The 22,512-nt window shown below is 56.6% G+C and overlaps 2 protein-coding genes across 5 annotated transcripts; both read right to left on the minus strand.

Moving 5' to 3' along the window:
• Window positions 1-959: 959 nt before the first annotated feature.
• On the minus strand, window positions 960-15,673 carry Map4k2 (mitogen-activated protein kinase kinase kinase kinase 2). Its single transcript, XM_020164949.2, has 32 exons — window positions 15,529-15,673; window positions 15,348-15,405; window positions 15,028-15,118; window positions 14,880-14,944; window positions 14,527-14,582; window positions 14,176-14,223; window positions 14,052-14,094; window positions 13,614-13,686; window positions 13,404-13,535; window positions 13,267-13,329; window positions 12,875-12,956; window positions 12,678-12,785; window positions 12,054-12,132; window positions 11,873-11,931; window positions 11,216-11,259; window positions 11,099-11,137; window positions 10,972-11,005; window positions 10,778-10,883; window positions 10,610-10,698; window positions 10,495-10,536; window positions 10,324-10,408; window positions 10,153-10,232; window positions 9,999-10,059; window positions 9,781-9,898; window positions 5,997-6,055; window positions 5,817-5,920; window positions 5,547-5,724; window positions 4,427-4,495; window positions 4,241-4,327; window positions 3,967-4,037; window positions 3,815-3,870; window positions 960-3,712 (listed from the first exon to the last, which is right to left on the minus strand). Exons 1-32 carry the CDS (start codon window positions 15,622-15,624, stop codon window positions 3,625-3,627), a joined length of 2,463 nt encoding a protein of 820 aa, XP_020020538.1. The 5' UTR covers window positions 15,625-15,673; the 3' UTR covers window positions 960-3,624.
• Window positions 15,674-15,877: 204 nt separating this feature from the next.
• On the minus strand, window positions 15,878-22,134 carry Men1 (menin 1). 4 transcript variants are annotated; one of them, XM_074048931.1, is made up of 11 exons: window positions 22,017-22,134; window positions 21,532-21,649; window positions 21,189-21,345; window positions 20,060-20,268; window positions 19,770-19,898; window positions 19,434-19,474; window positions 19,264-19,351; window positions 18,563-18,699; window positions 18,041-18,176; window positions 17,461-17,625; window positions 15,878-17,271 (listed from the first exon to the last, which is right to left on the minus strand). In XM_074048931.1, exons 1-11 carry the CDS (start codon window positions 22,130-22,132, stop codon window positions 16,789-16,791), a joined length of 1,779 nt encoding a protein of 592 aa, XP_073905032.1. In that variant the 5' UTR covers window positions 22,133-22,134; the 3' UTR covers window positions 15,878-16,788. The 4 variants fall into 4 exon arrangements, with proteins under 4 accessions (XP_073905032.1, XP_073905034.1, XP_020020536.1 ...); XM_074048933.1 differs by having other exon boundaries at window positions 22,005-22,122; XM_020164947.2 differs by having other exon boundaries at window positions 15,883-17,271; window positions 21,189-21,649; window positions 22,005-22,122.
• Window positions 22,135-22,512: the final 378 nt, after the last annotated feature.

Raw genomic sequence — 22,512 nt, forward strand, 5'->3', positions numbered from 1 at the left:
CTTTGTACAATTAATATATGCTAATAAAAAGTAAGTAAAAAAAGTTCCAAAACTCCATTCTCTCAGCACAGTTGACCCCTCAGGAGGAAAGCATAATAGATGACATTGGTGCTGGGAAGGTCTCAGTGACATATTCTAACCCTCCAATTTTAGTGATTATGAAATGGAGAGCCAAAAAATAAGTGACTTTACCAAAATCACAAAGCTTACTGATAGAAGAGCAGAACATGGGGCTCTCAGCTTTTGATTTAGACTTCTTTCCAGTGTTCTGGGCTGTTCCTGTGTAAAATTTTGCAATAAAACTGATGCTTTCTAGGTGACAAGTTTTCATACAGTGTAATGAACTAGGTCTATTAAAATTTGAGAAGCGGGCTGTGGGGAGTAGCTCAGGCAGAGCACTTGCTGGGCATGGTTTGAGGCCCTGGGTTCCATCCCCAGCACAGGAGCTCCCCACCATCCTCCAGAGGGCTCCTGGGTCCTCCAGAGAAGCAAATGAGGAGACAGCCAAGATCCTCCTTTAAACTTGTCAGAAGTATCGCGGGCTGGGAGGTGTTTCCTAATAGTGGATTCATCTGTGCTCTTGCATTAAATGCATTACAGCACTTCCTGTCCTCTGGACAGCCCTGCTTTGGCTTAGGGTATGGTAAACTCTAAGGGAACTTGGCTGCTCCCACCCCACTCTCATTCCTTCCCACTGTAGAGGCCTCCTGTCCACCTACAAGAATGTGAGTCATCATCAGAGCTGGCACTGCCAGGTGTACTCTGGGTATAGGCCACTTCCCTGACATCTGGGATGCCCAGGTCCCTTCTCTTTATCCACAAGAATAACTTAAATTGGCCAGTTTGCCCCACCCCACAAGTTTTGACCGTGGAGAACAATTTGTCACCATGGCAAATGCAGCCACCCCTGACCCAGCAATGCTACTTCTGGGAATTTATCCTCCAGAAACACTTGAATATGCAGAGTGACATGGCATCAGAATGTTTATTGCAGCATCGTTGGTAATATTGAAGTAGTAGAAACAAGAATTCCCATCAATAAGGATGTAGTTACAGTTCATCAACAGGAGCTCCATGCAACTGGACCACCACTAGCCACTTAAAAAAAAAAAAAAAAAAGAAAGAAACCCAAAGGGCAACACTGATAAAGATCTCCAGGACATATTTTAAAAAGGCAAGATCAGTGTAATGTGTGGAATTTGTTATGACGTGTATAAAGTATGCAAATTGCTTAAATGTACATAAATACCACTGGATGTATTCTTAAGTAACTAGTACTTGGGTGGCTGGAGTCAGGCGTAAGAGACTTTGTTTTTTTAGTGGGACCGGGGCTTGGACTCAAAGCCTCGAGCTTCCAAAGCAGGTGCTCTACTGTTTGAGCCACACCTCCAGTTCATTTTGCTCTGGCTATTTTGGAGACGGGGGAGGGTGTCTTCTGAACTACTGGGCTGGCTTTGAATCGCTGTCCTTTTGATCTCAGCCTCTCAAGTAGCTAGGATTACTGGGAGACTTTTTAATTTTTATTTAATTATTTTTGAGACAGGAGCTCACTTATATAGTCCAGGCTGGCCTCAAATTTGCTGTGCAGCCCAGACTGGCCTGGAACTCATGATCCTCCTCCCTCTACCTCCTGAGTGCTGGGATTATAGGCATGTTCCACCAATGCTGGCTCATTATATCTTTTGTATATGAAAAGTATGTACCTTGAGTAAGGGCTATGTATAAACAAATACATAAATAAAATTTAGTTTTAGTCTTTCAGTATAGATTCCCTGGCTTTGTGCCCCTTCTTTGGCTTATGGCCTGCCCTTGCTGGCAGCAAACACTACCGGAAGCCCCAGCTTTTCACAGTCATCGTCCTCCCCCTCTTCCCCTTCCCCCCTTTGGTGGGTTGCACTTCCAAGTCCCTTCTTCAGATGGGACCTCAGGGCTGGATGACCTGCCACAAGGTGGCCCTGTCTGCTGCCTGCTGCTCAATTTTCCCCTGGCCAGGGCGCCTGGGGTCCAGGGTCCTGGGCTGTTGTCTAGTGGAACTCACCTTCCTACTCCTGCCTCCACCCAGCATTCCTCCAAGAAATCTGGGAAGCTGAGAGCTAGGAATTCACTTTGTATCCTTAACACCTCCCCACCGCCCAATTCAGCCCACCAGGTACCCTCCGGATGGGCATAAGCCTTCAGAGCTTGGAAGGTACCTCACTCTCCTTGGGTCTCAATGGGGACAAGGATATGTTCCCTGGTCTGGCTCTGGTCACTGGAAACAGAGCAGTCAGGGCTCTGCAGGAGGGCAGACAACAGGACAATGACGCCCACAAGGGCCAGGAGTATGTTCACATGAGCCGCCATCTTCCCCGACCCACTCATGGCTTCACTTGAGTATTTCCTGCTGGCCCGCCAACACTTCTTTGAATGTCCAGGATAGTGATGGGCCAGACTGGAGCCCTCGTCCTAGGCCTTTGCTGTAGCTCTCCCTGGACATGCCAGCCTCCCAGACCCAGCCTGCTCTGTGCACCCCACCCTCCTTTGGGGCAAACTTCATCCTGTCTCTGTGGCCTCCCCTGTTCAAAGGTTCAGATTAAGAACCTGGGGCTGCAGAGAGATCCCTGGCCTGAGAGTTCTGAGCCCTCTGCTGGGGGACTGGGGAAGGAGTCCCCTATTTACTTCTAGGTAAATAGAAGCTGAACTACAGGAGGACAGATGTGCCCCAAGTGCAGACTTCTGCAAGAACAGCCCCTTCCTGGGGGCTGGTCTGTACCTTGGTCATGACCCCAGGCCCTGGCACCAAATGGAGTACCTCTGAAAGTTCTTGTTATATGCACCCAAGCCCACCTTCCAGTTGAACCTGCCCATCCATCTGTATTGTTCCAGGCCTGCTGCAGGACAGTGTGTTTGTGGTTGGTGGGAGCAGCCCCTGGTCATGGTCAGAGTGAGCTGGTTCCATGGGAGCATCCCCCTTGGGGCTGGGAATGAGGAGCCACCCACAGGCCACAGACCAGGTCCTCTATGGGGCAAGGCTGCCCTGGATGAGTCCTTTTGTTCATGGTCCCCCACGTGGGTCTTTGGGGTGCTGAACTACAACAAAGCTCTCAAACTGTAAAGCTGAGAGGTGCTTTGGGCAGAGGAACTGGAAAAATACAGGCCCCTGAGTCAGCTGCTGGGGCTCCTAGCCTCCATCACCTATCCTGAGAACACTGAAAGGTGAGGAGAGAGGGAAGGAGGGAGAGGAGGCAGGGGCTCTGTTCCCTAGCCCCACAGGGACCAGTAGGATAAAACCAACTTTAATACAATATAGTTCTCTCTTTTAAATACATGTTCCTTAGGGCAGAGCCAGGGCAGACCCCAGGCAGAAAGAGTGGAAAGGTAGAACAAAATGGAATGGATCAGTGGGGTGGCCCCCTTCCTGCCTGGGGTACCCTGCACTAGGGATGGGGCTGCCTGTGGGGAAGGGAGATGGAAGCAGCTTCTCGGGTCCAGTTATTGCTGAGGGGGGGTGGGCTCCCTCCCCTTCCCAGCCCCCAACACTTCTCAGGATTATTTCTGCCCTCCAACCCCAGCAGAGCAGGGCCTGGCTCTTTTGAACTTTGCCCAGAAGGGCCACAGCTATGGCCTGGGGGCAGATAGGGCTGCTTAGTAGCTGCTCTGATGGCCGGTGAGGATGTAGAGGTTGCTGTGCGCCCCAGGGTTGTCAGTGGGAATGCTCTCCAGGATGATGTCTCTGGTGAGGAGAGAGACACAGGTGAGCAAGGCAGCAGGAGCAGGGTGTCCCTGACCTGGTTTCACAGGCATCTGAGCAGGAGGTAGGGGCACTACCACCTACCTGTGGGCGCCCAGCACTCGAAAGATCCTTGTCTCGTCTGTGATCTCCTGGGTCACCTGGAAGACCAGGGGCACTGAGACCACTCCAGCAGGTCCTCTCCAAAGAGGAAGGGACAGAGGAGCAGGGTGGCCAGGTCCCTGAGCCCCACTCACCTCGTTAGTGTCCAGGCTGCGGCCTTGCATGCCATGGTTCCAGAAGGCCAGCACACTATCCTGAAGGCACACTGGGGAGGAGGGGGCTCCATCAGCACGGCAGCTGCCCAAGGAGCTAGGGAGCCAGCCCCAGCCAGCCCCAGGTCTGGCCACAGGGGTCCTTACTGACCTTGGGTGACCAGGATGGCTCCCCTACTGCCAACCTCAGGCCTATGGGCCACATTGCGTACTCTGGGCTAGGGACAGGACCATGCCCCGACTCTGGTTCACTCACCCACAGTCTCAATGGGGAAGTCAAAGGTCAGCTGGGGGGCCAGTGTGACTGTGGGTTCCCCCTGCAGGTTGACGATCCTCACACAGCCTGCACAGGGAGAAGGTTGGTGGGTGGGGACAGGGTGGTTCCCTTCTGGGAAGGCAGACCCACGTGGCTCCCCTGCTCCCCCATTCCAGGGGCACTCACGTTCAAAGCTGACCAGGACTGTGTCCCTGTCCACCTGGATTACTTGCTGGGCAGAGCCTGGGATCCCCTCTGTGGACAGAGAAAGGAGACAGGACCTAGCTGAGCCCCCAGAGTACATGGGGGCCATGTGACAGCAAGTCCTTGGCCCCTTGGCCACCAGGGCATTTTAGCCTTACAGCAGCCCTGAGGGGTTGGGACACTTAGTCACAGAGAGAATAAGGAACCTGCCTCAGGTCTGTTGAGAACAGGGAAAGAGGGAAAGCTCCAGAGCTGGGCAACCCCAGCTGCTGACTCAGTCCCCAAGTGACCTGGAACAAATCATTTTACCTCTCTGAGACTCAGTTTCCTCACTGGAAACATGGCAATGCCCACCTTGCAGGGCTACTGTGACACTCGAGAATGCACTCCTGTAGACCAGGGTGTGGTCCCAGGTCTGATGCCCAAGAGGGCCTTATCCACACGCACCTTCTCTCCCCTGTACCCACTACCCAAGCTGACCCCACAGCCTGCGTCCTGTTTTTTGGTTTTTTTTTTTTTTTTTGCCATAATGGGGCCTGTACCTTGAGCCACTCCACCAGCCCTTTTTTGTGATGGGTTTTTCCAAGATAGAGTCTCTTGAACTATTTGCCTGTGCCTCCTGAGTAGCTAGGATTATGGGTGTAAGCCACCAGTGCCCGGCTCCTACTTCCTTTTTCCAGGGGAGGACTCCAATCCCTGCCTGGCCTGAGCACTGTCAGCCAGATTTTTTTTGGCTGGCAAACCCTTTGGCCCACTTAAGTCTACTTTTTTCCTTTGTTTTTCTTTGATTGTTTGTTTGTTTTTTAGAATGCATTTCCCTACATCGCCCAGGCTGACCTCCAATTCCTGGGCTCAAATGATCCTTCTGCCTTAGCCTCCCAGTGGCTGGGAATCCAGTCTACACCACCATGCCCAGCCTGGTCTTGAACTCTTTCATGGAAGCCCAGTGAACAGAGGCTGAGAGTTCCAGACCCCCTCAACAGCCCTTGGGCCGCAAGGTCTCTGTGCAGCCATAGTTTGTGACCCCAGCCTCTCGCCCCTGCCTCCTTCCCTCTCTCTGTCTCTCTCAAGCCCACTCCCAGCAGTCCACCCTTCTGCTCACCAGGCGGGATGAGGATGTCAGGTGTCAGACCAGCCTCCAAGGGAAGGATGTGGAACAGGACACGGCAGCCAGGCCCCTCGGGTCCCTCAGCGCCCACACACACTTGTGGCAGCTCCTTCCCATCCAGCACCAATGGCTCTAGCATCCCAGCTGGGCTGGGCAGGGGGCTGGAGAAGTTCTGGGGGCAGTAGGGATGCTGGTCTCTGATTCTGCCTCAGGCCCCCTGCCACCTTCCTGAAGGTCCACTTAGGCTCCCCCACCGCCCCTCACCTTCAGCAGCAGGAACTTCTGCAGTGGCTCGTACCACTGCAGCAGGAGCAGACTGGTGGGCAGGGCGGCCAGCAGGAAGGTGCCACCTGTGTAGGGGTTCCGCACTGTGGGAGAAGCAGGCAGTGAAAAGGGGCTCAGCCTGCATCCCACCCTACCAGGTCTTGCTCTACCAGCTCTTACCCACGCGACACTGCAGGCAGCCTTTAGTGTCGGGAATCTTGGAGGACAGGGCAAAGCGCCTGAAGGGATAACAAGAGGACATGTGTCCTGGGAGACACCCATGGGCAAGGTCCCCCAGACCCCTGTAAGGTGACCACTATCTCCTTTCCACTTTACAGGTGAGAGAGCAAGGCACACAGGCAAAGTAACTCGCCCATAACAGCAGCAAGGGGCAAAGGGTCTATAGCTGCCTCATGGCTCTCTGGCCTGGAGCAGCTCTGTGGGGTCCAGAGGTTTGGAACACAGAATTACACCCAGCTCTGTATGACTCTGTACAAGTTGCTTCCCCTCTCTGTACCTCAATTTCCTCATCTGTAGAATGGGAATAATGGCAGTGCCCACCTCATGGTTACAATGACAGTGAGATGAGTTAATACGAGAACTTTTACTTGGTATTACTTTTTCTCCTATCTGAAGTCATTGCAACTCTTCTAGGCAAAGGCAGATGAAGAAAGTGAGTGCAGGCCAGGAGCTGAGGCAGTCCAGCTCACCAGGCTGCACAGAGCACTCTCAGTCCATCTCAGATGCACAAACAGGCCTGGGAGTGGAAAGGCTCCAAACAGCAACCACCTGCCCTCTGCCACCCGGTCTAGCTGGGGCTGCAGCCCTATGGGGCCAGTGGGTGGCTTGCCCTGGTTACAGGGAGCACCCTAACACTCCAGGGGACCCTCTGAGCCTGGTTCTCCCTTAAGGGAAAAGGGCTGTATGTCAGCCCCGCCACCTCTTCCCAGTGACTCAGTGCCTGTCTGTACTTCTGCCAGGATGAGGGCCCTGGAAGGAAGCCAGCGTCTGCCCCTCTCTGTCCTCTGCCCTCCTTCATCCTCCCACTCTCTTCCCAGCTGGCCTTCGGGTAGGACGGTGGCATATACATTTATATTTGGTTTTCCTTCCAAATAATTCTGGGGTTTACTACTTTAGGTTCAAAGTAGATGCTGTAACTGATTTCTCAGACACAGGCCATGGCTCCCCGTGACTTGCTGGGGATTTGGTTGCCAGCTTCCTGTAGGTCCTGGGCCCAAGCAGAGACTGGCCTGGGGACCACGCTCAGGTACAGTGCTGGCCTGTCCTTCTCCCTGCCCATCCCTGGCTTCCACTCCCCCCAACCTGGTCACCACACCTGAGTCCACAACCCAGCCCCTTTCCTAGGAGCTCCAGCCCTTCCAGCTGTGGATGGAGGAAGGTTGCATTTACACACTGAAAAAGCATCTTAATGTAACAAAATTAAATTCAGCTCCCTTTGAGGCTCACTCCACCCCCAGCTGATGACAGCTCCATCCTTCCCGCAGCCCAGGCCAGAAGCCTGGGGTCAACCTTGACTCCCCTTTCTCTTCCACCCACCACCTATCACCAGGAAATCCTGTTGGCTCTACTTAACAAAACAGAACCAGAACAAGACCAATTTCACTGTCTCCACTGCTACCCTGCCCCCCCATCACCCCCCACCTGACCACTGCAACAGCCTTCTGACAGCTTCCCAGTCACTCTGTCCTCCATTTATTAGCTAACCTCAGCAGTGCCCAAGACCCGCCCTGCCCCTCCCAAGCTTCCCCCCATTGAGTCAAAGCCAAAGGCCTCCCTGTGGCCACAGGCACTCCCCAGTCATGTCCTCACTCCATCAGATTCTGCCACACTGACTTTCTTGCTGTTTCTTAAGCAGGCCAGGCCCACTTCTGCCCCAGGGCCTTTGCACTGGCCATGTCTCCTGCTTGGATGGCATTCCCTGAATATCCACAGGGCTGGCTAACTCTGTCACCACTTCTTAAGTCTTCTGTTATTATTGCAGTGCTGGGGATGGAGCCCATGGCCTCACACATGCTAGGCAAGCTCTCTATCACTGAGCTACACCCCCAGGCCTCTCTAATCCTTGCTCAAACAGCACTTTCTCTGCAAAGTGTTTCTGAGTACCTGTTAAAAGCCACAGTCTGTGTCCCAGTGGCTGGTCCTCCTTTCCTTCCTCCTTTTCCTCTCATTCATGGAGGACACCTCAAGCCATTACCACTGAATAGCTTCCTTATTCCAAGTCCAGTATTATCTGTTTCCTTCCATAAACAATTGACATGATGACAAGGGACAGGGTTCCTTTAGTGCATGGAACACTGCCCAGCACACATGGGGTACCACACAGTTACCCACTGAGCGACTGATGTGGCCCAGACCTCACAAACCACAGGACATGTCTATAGTCTGAGCCCTCCTCTCACTCCAGCCGATTCCCAGACCCTGTTATTCCACTTTGGAAGTACTGGTCTGGCTGGCAAGTTCTCACCATGCTGCAGCTTAACCCCATGCATGGCCTTAGGCCACTGTATTGGTCTCCCTTCCAGGCACCCTCTTGTCAACTCCCCTCCTCCAGTTCACCTTCCCACTGTCCACCACAGCCGGCCAGCAGATGCCCAGTATTGCTTCTCTTTTTCTTTGTTTTTTTTAAACAGTACTGGGGTTTGAACTCACAACCTGACACTTGCCACACCTTCAGTCCCCAGCATCTTTTCAATAAGAGGGCCAAGATGTCCCTCTGGACAGGGCCATGAGCCATCCTTTCCCTTCCCCAGCTCCTAGGAGACAGCATATGACCCAGGCCTGGATGTCAGAGCGCCTCACCCCCAGGCCCCAGTGACTGACTCCAGGGTGGGAAGGCACCTCAGCTGGACCAATGGGAGTTAGCCCTGGGACTTTTGTGGGGATGACTTGGAAATGGAGGTTCTAGTTCCACTGTAGGCTGCCTCAGTTCACAAGAAAGTCTGAGTGACAGCAAAGACAAGAGACAATAGGACCCAGAGACACAGAACAATTCCTGAAGGAGCCACTAAAGTCCGTTTCCAGTTAAGCCTGAAGCTAAGTCTACTCCTGAACTTTCAGCCATAGGACCCGCTAACCTCCCTTCTGTGCTTAAGCCAATGAGTCTTTGTTTGTTTTGAGACAGGAGCTCACTATGTAGCCCAAGATGGCCTGGAATTCTTGATCCTCATGCCTTAGTCTCCCAAGTGCTGGGATTTCAGGCATGCACACCACACCCAGCTCTTATGCCAATGAGTTCAATCACCTACAGCAGAAAGAATCCTGACCAGCACACAGAACAATCCTTTTAAAATGCTGACGGTGCTGCTGCCTACTGGACAAAACCCAAGTCCTGAGTCTGGCAGCAGAGGAAGGGCTCGGCCACCTGTGCAACTTCCTCAGCCCTCAGCCAAACACTGTGGAGCTCCCCAGGTCTTGGGCTGCTTCACCCCACCTGCTTTTGCTCTTCTGCCTTGAATGCTGTTCCTGGCTCAGAAATCACACACTCTCAGACTCTGAGCTGTCTGGGTCTCTGCAGCCTCCACCCCCAGGCTCTCCCTCCAGGCCCACCTCAGCACCAGGCACTAACTTCCTGCTATTGGTACACAACTCCCTAGTTTCCTGGAGGCAGGGGCTCACTTGACTCGTGATGTGCCACACCCAGCACAGGGCCCAGCAGAGCTAAGTGCTCTGTAGACATCTGCTTAGCTGTCAGCTAAAGCCCTGCATTCTGACAGGCACAGCTCCTACAGGTACAGAGTACCTTCCCATCCAGCCTCCCAGCAAGCAGGGTAGGAGGGACAGGAGGCCACCAGCTATATTGACCAGGAAGAAACTGGGGCTCAGGGAAGGCAAGTGACCAACTGACACAGCAAAGATCCCAATGGTCCTAGGACCAGGCATGGCCCCATCCAGTCAACTCTGCCTTGGCCTCCCCCTGCCACCCAGCGCCCTGACCTGACCTGACCTGGGGATGATGCGCTGTGTGAGGCGGTTGGTGGGGATGGAAAGGGGCGCCTGGTGCTGCAGTCTCCGCTGCTCAAACAGGCCGGGCAGGTCATGTGCCCAGATGTGTGTGGATTTCCCTGCCAGGGAGTGAGAGACACACACGGCTCAGGGAGAGTTCAGGGCAGGGCGCTGAGCTCTGAGGAGGCTGCAGCTGCTCCCTGCCCACCCACCTCCTACCTGAGAGCGATAGCAGCACGTTGTTCACGCAGTAGAGCCAAGAGCAGCGCTGCGAAATCAGCTGGAGGCCACAGAGACAGAGGAACAGGTGTCAGCGACCAGGCCCCTGGGTCTCCATCACCCACCCCCACCTCACCCCTGCCCGCAGCCTCACCTTCTCCAAGGTGTCCTCGTGCAGCTCGTGCAGGTTGAGGGTGTAGATACCTTCCTCAGCACCCACCACCAGGAACTGGTCTGTAGGTATGGGCGCAGGGTCAGAGGTCAGTCGTACTCTCAGCTCCAGCCTAGGATTCCCTGGCTTGTTTTTCCACTGCCCCTGGCCTACCTCGAGTCACAGGGTGAATCCAGGTGACAGCAGCGTGGATCCGCAGGGGACAGCCATTAAAGACCTTGGAGAAGCAGGCACCCATCTGTGGAGGAGGCAAGTGTCTGGGAAGGGAGCCTGGAGCAGTAGGCAGCAGGACAGCAAGGCCAAAGGCCACAGGCAAATACTTACATGCACCTTGGGGGTTGGGGGGAGCCCATGGCAGGATGACCTCTGGGAAGGAGGGAAAGAGTCAGGGCCGAGGTGACACTGCTGCCCACTGCCCACCCTTCGGTGGCCCCCTCACCTCAGGATCTTCCCGCTGCTTCATGGTAGCCCAGGCAGTAGGCAGCAGTGGGGGGCAGTCAGGGCCTGGTGGAGGTGGGGGCAGGGTTCCTGCAGACACAGGACCTAGTGACTTCTAGCCCAAGCCCCCACCCTGGGCTCTTCTTGGCCTCCCAAACCTGGGACTCACCTGGGGAGCTGGAGAGAGAGTCCTCTGTTGTTGGCTCAGCAGGGGATGGCCCCAAGAACGGAGCGCGCTTGATGGTTCCCATGGCATCATCTGGGGAGCCCAGATCCTGGCAAGAGGGTCAGGCTGTTAGCAGGTAACCCTGTGACCTCTGTTTAAACTCCTGCTTCCCAGCTCCAGCCTCCCTCTGTTCTCACCTGGAGGTCTGAGGCCGTCCGGATGGTCAGGCTCCTGCAGAGGACACAGCAGAGTACAATGGGCATGAGATCGAAGAGCATCCAGGCCTGGTGGCCCTGCCCTACCCAAGGCACCCACCACACTCACCTTTCCTCCAGAGCCTCCTGAACTGACTGAAGCAGGCTCCTGGGCAGAAGGAAGAGAGGTCAGAGGTCAGGCTCTCTGTGGCCCCTAACCCACCCATAGCCTCCCTTCCTCACTCACCCACTCAGCTCCTCCTTTCCCAGCAGCGTCCACTCTTCCTCCCACTAGGGGAAACCAAGGCAGAGAGAGAGAGAAAAATTAAGAGGATAATCAAGAGATGGCAGGAGGGCTAGAGGCATGGCTCAAGTGGTAGAGCACCTGCCTAGCAAGTGTGAGGCCCTGAGATCAAATCCCAGTAGGAACAACAACAACAAAATACAGCAGGAGAGTCCTGCATGGCCACACCTATAATCCCAGCACTCAGGAGGCTGAGGCAAAAAGGTCATGAGTTGAAGGCCAGCCTGAACTACGTAGTGAGACCCTAATCCAAAAACTGAAACAAGGAAAGATGGCAGGAAAGGACAGGCAGGTAGACAGACAGTGTACTGGTAACATGATTGGTGACAGGCAGAGAAGCACGGCTAGGGGAGGTGGGGGTTGGCCTTCGACAGGCCTACTTTCTAGCTGGTTTTATGTGTGTATGGTACTGAGGATTGAACCCATGGCCTCATGCATGGTAGGCGAGTGCTCTATCACTTGACCCACTCCCCTAGCACTAGGTCCACTTTTTAGGAAGATATTATTTCCCTTCCGCTTCTCAGCCACTGTTTAAAGTAACCTGGCCCAGGAAGGAGCCCCTAGCCCCATGTCCCCACCCTCCTACAGCCCTCGCCTCACCGGCTCATTGAGTGGGTCGGTTTCCTTCCTGCGTGGAGCGCCAAATTTCACCTGGTGAACTAGGGTCCCAGAGTACATACAGGATTGGGGGTTAGTCTCAGGACTGACCCCCACACTGACACCAAATTCATGCACGCACAGCAGCCCCACCAATCCACGTGTACATAGCCGTAAGACTCACACTGGATCTCAGATGGGGTCCTTTCAGCTGCGCCATGCTGACCCCGGGAGTGAATGGTGTCTGGAAACATGTCATAAGTCTAAGAAAGAAAAATGATAAGACTCACACCCAGCACTCACCCCCCACCAGGAATTCTAGGTAACTAACACACATGGGGTATTCTATTTTCGTGACACTCTCTGAGGTTACTGTGAGATAAGAGAGGTCAAGTAACTTGTTAAAGGTCACACAGAAAGCAAGAAGATGGCTTAGTCATGGTCACAGTTGACCTGGGTCCAAGGGTGATGTTATAGGAGACTTGGGGAAGAGCTGGCTGCCTGTGGCTCACACCTGTAACCCTAGCTACTCAGGAGGCAGAGATCAGGAGGATCCTGGTTCAAAGCCAGCCCAGGCAAATAATTCAAGAGACCTTATCTCGAAAACTCCCATCACAAAAGAGGACTTGCAGAGTGGCTCAAGGTGAACGCCCTGAGTTCAGACTCCAGTACCACACACACACACACACACAAAATAAAAACCTAGCAGAAAGCTCTCTGTGCTGCAAGTACACAGGTTAAAGGGACCTTGACCTATAACTACTTCAAGCCAAGACCTGGTTCCCAGCGTAACCCGCCCCCTCCTTACCTCCAGCTCACAATCTTCAGGAGAGGGGGTTCCCAGATGGGGGTCACTGGCCTTGTCCAGAAGCTGGGTGAGGAGGGCACGAGGGAGCTGCTGGGTTGTGAATGGATGCTGGAGGAATGAGGGGACATCAGGTTGGTCCCTGTCCTCTGGGCCCTGCTTTTGAGCATAAAGTCCCAGGCCTGTCCCCTGCCTCCCACCTGCAGAAGCTTTTCAGCTGTTGGCCTCTTCTTGGGGTTCTTGGTCAGGGCCAGCTTGAGGAAGTGGTGGAAATTCTGGGTCCTAATGGGCACAAGAGCCCCCGCCCAGACCCAGATTAGGCCCCACGCAGGGCATCCTGCTGGCCACGGGGCCACTGCTCCAGGACCCTACTGGGCCTGCCCAGGAAGGAGCAGCCTGGGCAGCACAGTTATGGCTCTATCACCAGCCATCTGCCCTCCTCTCCTGTCTGCAGCAGCTACTTGCCTGGAGGCAGGACGCACCACCCCTCAGGCTCTCCACACTGCATCCTGGGAATAACCAGAAGGCTCTTCCTCCCCCACCAGGGGACCTGGCTGGCAAACGGGGATCCGGGCACGGGGTGAGCCCTTACCAGCGCATCTTGTCTCTCAGCTTGGGTGGTTGAAAGCTGCTCTTCGACATGAGCATTAAAGCCCTGAGGAGGATGTGAGGTCAGGAGTCAAAGGTCGGCAGGGCAAAGGTCAGCCAAGGGGCATGTATGAGGCTGACCTCATGGGATGCAGGTGGAACAGCGGCGGCTGCAACTCGCCCAGCTCAATGGCGGTGATGCCCAGGGCCCAGACGTCACACAGCTCATTGTAGCCACCTTTGCGCTCCACAGCAGCCACCTCTGGCGCCATCCTAGAGGCAGAGTCACAGATGGAATGGCAGCCACCCCACTTGTGGCCCCTGCCACCTCTGCTCAGGGCATAGCCTCACCAGTAAGGGGTCCCAATGAAAGACCTCCTCTTGGCCACGGATGCCGTCAGCTCACCAGACACTCCGAAGTCCGCTGCAGGAAAAAAGAGCGACTCTCATCAGCTCCATGGCACCACTCACTACCACCCCCAGGGTGCACCTGGCAAGGCTCGGATGGGCGGGTGACCCAATCCAGCCACAGCTACCACAGGCCCCAGGCCTGGCCAGGTCCCGCTCCTGGGAGGGGCCAAGCACCCTCTATCCCTGACAGTGCTTCACCCAGACTCCTCAGCCAACTATCAGCAGGAAGGGAACATGCTGCGTTTTCTAAATGGAGAAACTGAGGTTCCAGCGGTAAAACAGCTGGCCCTGGGACACCCAGCACTTGAGGCCAAGTTCTCTCTGCAGCTTCAGAACTCCCTCAGAACCCTCACCCTGATGGTGTCCCCGGGTACTGACCCAATTTGACATCGCCCTGGAGAGTGAGGAGAAGGTTGGCTCCCTGTGGGAATGGAAGAAAGAATCCCATCTGGTGACGGACAGCCTCCTCCTCCCTCCAACCATGCCGTTGGCTGACCCCTACCTTGATGTCTCTGTGAATCTTCCCCTGAGAGTGCAGATGGTGGAGACCCTAGGGACAAAGAGGAGTCCCTGAGGGTGGCTACCTGGCACTATCCCCTCCTGAACCCCTTCTCAGGACTAGGGCCCCCCACCCAAGCCGCTTCCTCCTCCCCTCTCCCCAAACAGGAAGTGACTGAGCCAAGAGGGAAATGGGCTGCTTCCGGCAACAGGGCTAGGGCCCCTTCCCCCCCAGGACCCACAGCCCCTGGGTCAGCCCTGCTTTGGGCACTCCCTTCTCCCTGCACTGGTCAGCTAGGCTCTGGGACCACAGCTCCCGCGGATTTGGTCATGAGTGCCTTTTATGCCCAGCTACCTTCAATGCCTCTCGGCACACATAGGCAATCTGCCGTTCCTCCAGGGGCCCGGTGGCTGAAATGGAAAGGGTGAGGGCTGGCACAGGGGTCTGGGTGATATTCCAGACCTCCCCAGACACCCTGAATGTGGGAGGAAGCAGCAGGTACAGCTAAGAGAAAGGGGTGTTAGCCACATTCCCTCTCAGCCTAGGCTGGGATTTTGAGCCCAGAGAAGGACAGCATTTCTCTCAAGGTCACACAGCCAGTCAGGTGTGGAGAGGAGCTCAAGTCCAGCCTGGACTCTCTCCAAATGCCCCAATGTTGGGATGAAGGGAAGGCCGTGGTCCTCTAGAGCCTAAAGCCCAGCCCTCACCGTGGTAAATCTCCTGCAGGGACCCCCCTCCGCAGAACTCCATGCAGATCCACAAGCGGTCATTCCTGGGGGGGAGACACAGACTTAGGGTGGGCACACAGCAGGCCACATGGGGGCTGCCTGGGGCCAGAGAATAAAGCAACCTCACCTGAGGTAGCTGCCAATGTAGGCCACCACATTAGGGTGGCGACACTCACGAAGGATGGTGATTTCCTGCTGGAGGGAGCTGATGTCGTCCCCTGGGGAGCACAAGGCATCATGGGGGCGCACACAGCGGTTGCCCTGACTCAGTTCCCCCATCTGCAAAATGGGCAGAGTACCTCCCTCCGGGCCAGACAGGTGCCAAGGCACAGTGCCTACTGGGCCTGCCTCTCAGGGGGTCTTGGAAATGTCAACTCTCCGCCCCCGACAGCGCGCCCGCCCGCGCCCTGCCTCCCTCCGGCGCAGAGGCTCCGCCCGGGCCCTCACCTGGATCTAGCTTGACAATCTTCACGGCGGCTAGTTCGGACGTGACCGTGTCGCGAGCCTGCGGGACGCAGGGGGTGAAGCGGGATGAGGAGGGGGCGGGGCCGGGGGCTGGCTCCCGCGGCGGGGCGCGGAGCGGGCACCCTCCTCCCAGCGCTCCCGCCCGTCCTGCCGCCCGACGCACCTTGTAGACGTCGCCATAGGTCCCGGCCCCCACGCGCTGCAGCAGCTCGAAGCGGTCCCGCGGATCCTGCAGAGACACGTCCCGCAGCAACGCCATGGCCCGGCGCCGGGCGGGCCGGCAGGCGCGAGCAGCGGAGCCGGCGCGGGGCGGCGCGGGGCGGGGCGGGGCGGGCGCCGGTGGCGCCGAGGCCGCGGGGGTGGGGCCGGGGCCTGGGGGCGGGGCCAGGCCGGGGATGCCCCGCCGCCCGGCCGGGAGGAGGCGCCCGCGGGACAGGCCCTAGGCTGCGCGGGGAAGTCCCGAGGGCCGGGCTAGCAGGTCCTTCCCAGGCGTGATCCTTGGGCTTTTACGAGTGGGGAGCGCTAAGTGCGAAGCCAGAAGGCAGAGGAAAGGGGACATGCCGGCCCCACCCCTCCCCAGTTTCACAGATGAAACACGGACATGTGTCTTTAGTTTTTTTTTTTTTAACAAAATGTATTCATCTTCCTTAGAACTGAAAAATAAATCTATGTACAAAACAGGAAGAGTTCAGCCCCCTCATCCAGTCCCAACCCCCTGCAGATTTCCTCCCTGCAGATAGGCTGGACTTTGGGGAGGTTCCCAGAGGGTCGGGGGGTCGGGGGGGAGAGGTCCAGCTCTGATCTGGGGCCAGTTTGGTCAGGAAGGGGGCGGGGCTCAGGATTCACACAGGCTGGGGACGGAGCCCTCTTGGGATAGGGAAAGGATTTCCACATTCCAGCAGAAGGACTTAAGTTTTTAGGGGTAGGGAGCTTGGAGTCCCAAGGGATGGAATTCTTAAGTGTGGAAATGTGCCCCAAGGAGCCAAGTGGGGTCCTCGGTTCCCAAGCTTGAAGTCAGATCTGTGCTCCCCGGATTAGAGCGAAACCTCAGCCCCCAAGTGGGAGAAAGCACAGGTCTGGCCTAGGATTGGTGCTTTGGTTCCGAGTGTCCAGGGGTTGGACCTTTAAAGATTGGTGCCCCGACCCACGGTGAGGTTCTCATCGGCCAGCTGGGGTGCGAGGACATGGGAGGTATATTCTGAGGACCGAGCCAAGGCCCGGGAGTCTGAGTCGGAGCTAATCGCAGGCTCAGGGTCGGGGCACATAGTCCATGAATCCGGGACGAGAAGTTCCGGGTGGGGGTGGGGGTGGGGCCTGGCCGCGGGCGGGCGGCGGGAGGCGGGACCTAGGCCTCCGGGGGCTGTGGGCGGAGCCTGGGCTCCCGCGGACGGAAGGCGGGGCTGGGCTCTGTGCGGTTGGCGGTTCAGAGCCCCTTGCGCTGCCGCTTGAGGAAAGACAGCGTGTAGTCGCTGGGCGTGGACACCTTCTGCTTCTTCATCTGCACTTGCGACTGCGCCGTGAGCTGCAGCTTGATGGCGCTGGAGTTGATCTTGGTGGCCACCAGGAGCTCCTTCATGCCCTTCATCTTCTCACTCTGGAAAGTGAGCACCGGGCCCTCCGGTGGTGGCGATGCGGCAGGCGCTGGAGCCTGAGCCGCGTTGCCACCTTCAGGACCCCGGGCAGTGCCCAGGACCGTCCCTGGAGGCTTCCGGGGGGGTCCTGACCCCGCACCCTGGCCGGAGCCAGGGCCCTTGTCCAGCGCGGGCTTCTTGGGAGGCGGCGGCTCCTCTGGCTTAGACTCCCGCCTCGGACCCCGCCGCCGGCCTTCCCGTGCTTCCTCTCCCCACGGCTCCTCTGCCTCGGTGGCCTCAGCATCCCGGCTCACTATGTGCACCTTCTGCCGCACCTGGGCAGGGGCGAGAGTAAGGGGTGAGGGGAAGGTTTCCAGCCACTGCTGGGAACTCCAGGGCCCAGTTCCAGCCAACTGTACACAACGAGGATGGGCAGAGGCTGTCTCTGAGCCGCAAAAATCTGCCTCCCCTGTGGCTACTGTCACCACCTATAATGCCCAGCCCTCTGGCCAGCTACCCCTCACCTGTCCCTCGAATCGGCCTAGGGACTGCACAAGGAAGGTGGCCCAGCCCACGTGCAGCACTGGAGTAGGGCTGCCCTCCTCCCATTTGCAGATGCCATCGTAGAAACGCAGCAAGTGGGCGAAGCACTCCGGGTCCTGGAGGGCGGAGCCCTGGCTCTGGGTGCCCTAGGCAAGGGGGAAGGGCAGGCACAGTTCAGACAGAGGGCGCATACCTGGCCCCCAATGAGGCAGAGCCCTGGCTACAGAGGTGAGGATGTATCAGGAACATTCTCAGAACTTCCTTCCTTTCAGAGTCAGTCCTCAGCCAGGACAGAGGGAATGGGACCATCCCTCACCTCTACCCTACCCTGACCATGGAAAAGGAAGGGTGCCACCCCATTTACCTGAAAGGACAGGGCAGAGACCCCTAAAACACCTTCGGTCCCCTCAAGCCCAGGCCCAGGATCTCAGCTACAAGAGAAGGTAGCCCTGAGCCATCTTCCACGTGCAGCCCCAGGTCCTGTCCATGCAGTCTCATGTCTTGTGGCTAGGGCCCTGCTCAGGTGGGGGGACAGACACAAGTGGAGCTCCAGCCCTTCACCTGGGTCTGCTCTCCTGGCCGCTCCTCGCCTGCCTCCAGCAAGCTGGCAGCCTCCTTCAGCAGGTTGGGGATGACGTCATTGGCCACTTCAAAGAATTCCTTGTAGATCTCCTCATCTTCCCGGCAGTAGTTGTAGCTGTGAGAGCAGGGAGCATGTGGGGGTTCAACATGATGGGTGCCCCCAGGGAGCTGGTGAGGGATGCAGCCCAGGTTTCTCTTCCCAAGTCATCCCACGGACTGGGTGAGCAGCTGGGGTCCTCACTCACAGATGATGGTCTGTGTCAGCCCAGGACAAGAGTAAGGAGGGAGGCTTCATTCAAAACTGGGTAGGAAGGGGAGCAGGGAAAGGCATGAGGCGCTAATCACAGGTCCCTACTTCCTGGGTGGTGGTGGCCTTGGGTGCCTAGGGACTGGATGAGAGGGGACAGGGCTTGGGAAACAGGTCTCACTCCTGGGTAAGAATGGTTTAAAACTGGTTGGAGGAAAAGAATGGGCTGCAGGCCCAAGTGGGGGAATCCTCACTCCTGGATGACAGTGGCTGTGTCCGCCCAGGCCTGCAGGGCTTCGCGCACGTTGCGGTTACGGCAGTGGTAGCCAGCCAGGTACATGTAGGGGTAGATATGCTCATCGCGGTAGTAAGTCTTGGCTGAGGCAATGCCCTGGGGGATGGGGCAGAGGAACCTTAGGGAGGCAGCCCCTCTGGACTGGCATGAATGAAGATCCCAGAGGGTCCTCTCCATCTCCAACCCCAACTCCTCTCCTTACTGGCCCATCTACCCATGCTCCCACTGGACCTGCAGGGTGCTCCGAGTCCAGGGCAGCTTTCTTTTCCAGGCTTTCCACATTCTTCTACAAAACTACTAAAGACAACCAAGCCCAATGGCCCCACCCTTGCCCCTTCAAGCTAACAACCTTCCCTCAAGTGCTCCCACCACATTGACCTCTGCTATATGGCAGGAAGGACAGGGAGGGGCAGCAGAAAATGCTAAGATAGGAGGACAGATCCAAGCCCTGCCAATCCTAGGCTGGGGAGCCCAGGGCACTCGGCGGACAGCCCTGACTACACTGATTATGCACACAGTTGATACAAAGTGAGGACTAGGTGGGTAATGGCCCCGCAGCACAAAGCTCTTCACATCTCACTTGCCCCCTCCGTGTCCCCAGAAAGAGGACCCCAGCAATTGTTGGGGCCTCACAACTGCCACTTCCTGAGATGCCCTCACCTTGTGGTAGAGGGTGAGTGGGTCTGGCCGGCCAGGGGTAGGCTCCAGCTCCTCTAGATCTGCCAGGTTCCCTAGTGCCATGGGGTACCTGGGAGAGGATCATAAATCCAAGCTGCCACCCAGCCCTCTGTCCCCCCCAAGGCCCAGCCTGGCCACTTCCTCCTACTGACCTTTCCAGATGTCCCCGGTCATAGAGCAGCCAGAGCAGCTTCTAGGGTCGAAGAAGACAGTTATGAGCTAGGAGAAGGGAAACTGCCTATCAAGCAGAGTTGGGGGTCCAGAACTACTAGGGACCTCTGACCAGAATTCAGGAACCAGCCCTTTAATAGGGTCAAAACCCTTTCAGATTTCAGTTCCACTCTCTCCCAAGAGCTCTGGGAAAACTGGGCTAGGAAATATCTACCCATTATACAGAAGGGAAGTCAAAGCCCTTTTCCAGGGCCCCACAGCAGGTGGTAGCAGCAACCTGGCCTGGCCCTCACCCTCCCTACAGGCACACCCCTCACCTGCTGAAGCTGCAGCAGCTCCAGGGAGTCTGTGTGCAGGTCAATGGAAGGGTTGATGGCACACACCATGAATGCCACCTCCATCTTACGGTCACAGCGCATGTATGATCCTTTCAAGTATAGCCAGCTCTTGGGAGGGGACAAAAGCAAATGTCTCATGACATCTCCCTATGCCTACTCAGGGCAAGACCACAGGAAACGGGCTCATCTACCTTCCCCAGGCAAAGTAGAATCCCTTGAATGGCTTGGGCTAGCAGAGTACAAAGGAGACGAGGTTAGGGGTTACATACCCGCTCAGCCACACCTGCATTGACTGTCTGGCCCCTGCGGTCCTCATTGCCTTTGCCATGCCAAGTGACCTCAGCTGTCTGCTCCCCATTGGGTCCGAACACTACCCAGGCATGATCCTCAGACAGGGCCAGGTGAACATCCCGGAGTCCCAGGGCCTGGCAGGCCCCCACCACAGCAAAGGCCACACCTGAGCTGTCCAGTTTAGTGCCTGTGGAAGGGGACGGTAATGAGAAAGGTTCTTCTGAGCTTTGGCCTGGAGGAAGGGAGCCAGATATTGATGGGCCATGCCCCTCCCATAGTCCCCAAAGCCTGAGCCCAAGCCTCAGATGCTCCTGCCCATCACCTTTCTACACCTGCCATCCATGTTTACAACCTTCTTCCCGTTACAACCCTGACCCCAGCAAGGGATCTTTGTGGATTGACCATAGCTCTACCCAACCTTTGTCCCTGTCCCTTCCTTGTCTCTGCAACTACATTATGTACTTCTGTTAACTTCCCTGTTTTATTGTACCTACTAGATTTATAATAGGGACGGAGAAAATAGGCCACTCTACCAACACTCTTTTTTCCCTCCAAACCCACCAAGAGATACTCCTAATTTCTCTCTGCACTTTTTTCCTGCTAAACTCAGAAGTGGCCTTAGATTCTTGTTCAATACAGTACACCAGGACACAGGTGCACCAGCTGGACTGGGCACAAGGACCCACTTTGTAAGCCCCAAGCCTTAAGCTTCTTGAGGTTGAGTCCATGGTCTGTTTCCTTACAAAACATTTTCACTGACATTATTTCATTTTAATTGTCTCCAATGCAGATCCCCTTTTGTTCTCCCTCCCTAATCTGCTACCACCTGTGCCTCACACTGGCCGCTCAATGGCAGGGCTATGGGGAGAGAGGGCAGGTTAAAGGATTTGAAGCCAAGTGATCAGGCTCCAGTCCCAGCCCTGCCGTTCTGTGATTCTGGTACATCCCTTCCCCTCCTGTGGCTTCAGTTTCTCCAAACTGCAAAGGAGAAAAAACACCTGTCCTACCACACTAGATTTACAGGTCTCAAAAGGGTTCTGTAAACCACAGTGTTGAAGAAGTCAGCCAGGATTCATTTTCTCTCCTGGCCACCTGTCAGGCTCCAACCTGTGATGAAGCTGAAGAGGGACTGGATGTGGGCCCGGTCCTTGAAGTAGGAGCGGCTGAGGCTGTTCCATATGACATCAGAGACCTTCTTCACCAGCTCGCGGCTGGAGACGCCCCCCTCTCGCGGGTAAAGGGACAGGTCAACGGCACCGCGGATCTGAGCGGTGAAACGGGCATAGAGGGCAGCGATGATGGACAGGTCAGCCACGGGGAAGTAGGTGAGGCCGCCGGGAGGGTCGGGCGCGGGGCTGGGCTGGAAGGTGAGCTCGGGCACATTGGTGGGGATGACACGGTTGACAGCCAGGAAATGCTCCACGAAACCCAGTACCAAGGAGAGGAGTACCAGATCCGGCTCCTCTCGGCCCAGCTCAGCAGCGAACAGGCGCACCACGTCGTCGATGGAGCGCAGCGGGAACAGAGTCTTCTGGGCGGCCTTCAGCCCCATGGCGGCGGGCGGCGGCCTGCGGGCGAGTCAGGCGAGGAAGGGTCGGGCTCGGCCGCGGAGCCCCCTCCCAGGCTCGGCTAAGGTTCCACCCCACACATACAACGCTCCTGCTTCCCCGCCCCTTTCACCTGCGCCCACCAGCTGCCCCTCCTTCGTCGGTGAGACCCCTCAACCGAGACTGTAAGGCCTCCTGGTGCCCCGGACCCCCGGCTCGGGGGTGGAGGGGGTGCGCACCCCAAGGACCACCCAAAGCCGCCCCGCCCCCTTCCTGCGACTATACCCTCGGCCCCCTGGAGCCCGTCTGGAAGACGCCCACAGACCAGCCCCCCTAAATCCCAAGGAGAGTCCTGGCCTCGGTCCCCCGCGCCCACCTCCGCGCTTACATCCCACACAAGGCACCGCGGCGCCCGCCGCCTGGAGCCTGCTGGGAAGTAGGAGTCCCGCCCCTCGGGCCGCACTGCCTGCCGGGAAGTGGAGTCCGGGGCAAACCTTGGTCCATTTCCCCCCACCCTGCTGAATCTGGAAATGGTGGCGCGCCCGCCAGCACGTGCTGCCCGATGGGAGTAGTAGTCTCCTTACCTCTGGCCTATAGGAAGGGAGGCGTACCACTTTTCCGAGGTTCTCATTGGTCATTCCTTGTCACGCAACCAAGTGGAAGTGGCTCCGCGGTGCCTTCTGGGAGATGTAGTCCGGAGACTGTTGTGGCGTGCTCTGGTGGTCGCAGCCCTTCAGCAGGGTATTTTATCAATGGTCAGCAAGGTGTGAAGAAAACTGGTCCTTTAAAACACTGAAGAGCCTAACGTGGTGGTTCATATCTATAATACCAGTACTCGCGAGACTGAAACAGGAAGATTACGAGTTCGAAGTTAGCCTGGGTTA

The sequence above is a fragment of the Castor canadensis genome, chromosome 1 (assembly GCF_047511655.1).
Source record: "Castor canadensis chromosome 1, mCasCan1.hap1v2, whole genome shotgun sequence".
Lineage (NCBI taxonomy): Eukaryota > Metazoa > Chordata > Mammalia > Rodentia > Castoridae > Castor > Castor canadensis.

Bases quoted from the DNA above. Each gene is read 5' to 3' on its own strand.
- Map4k2 (XM_020164949.2), bottom strand. From the start codon at position 15,624: ATGGCGTTGCTGCGGGACGTGTCTCTGCAGGATCCGCGGGACCGCTTC. The intron at 11,138-11,215 runs GTGAGTGAGGAA...CCTTCTGCCCAG, and splicing joins GGAAAGGAGGAGCTGAGTGG to GAGCCTGCTTCAGTCAGTTC. The intron at 10,699-10,777 runs GTGAGTCCCAGG...CTGTGTCTGCAG, and splicing joins CTCTCTCTCCAGCTCCCCAG to GAACCCTGCCCCCACCTCCA.
- Men1 (XM_020164946.2), bottom strand. From the start codon at position 22,132: ATGGACCAAGGTTTGCCCCGGACTCCACTTCCCGGCAGGCAGTGCGGC. The intron at 19,475-19,769 runs GTGAGGGGTGTG...CTTCGACCCTAG, and splicing joins AGCTGCTGCAGCTTCAGCAG to AAGCTGCTCTGGCTGCTCTA. The intron at 19,352-19,433 runs GTCAGTAGGAGG...ATCCTCTCCCAG, and splicing joins GACCGGGGACATCTGGAAAG to GTACCCCATGGCACTAGGGA.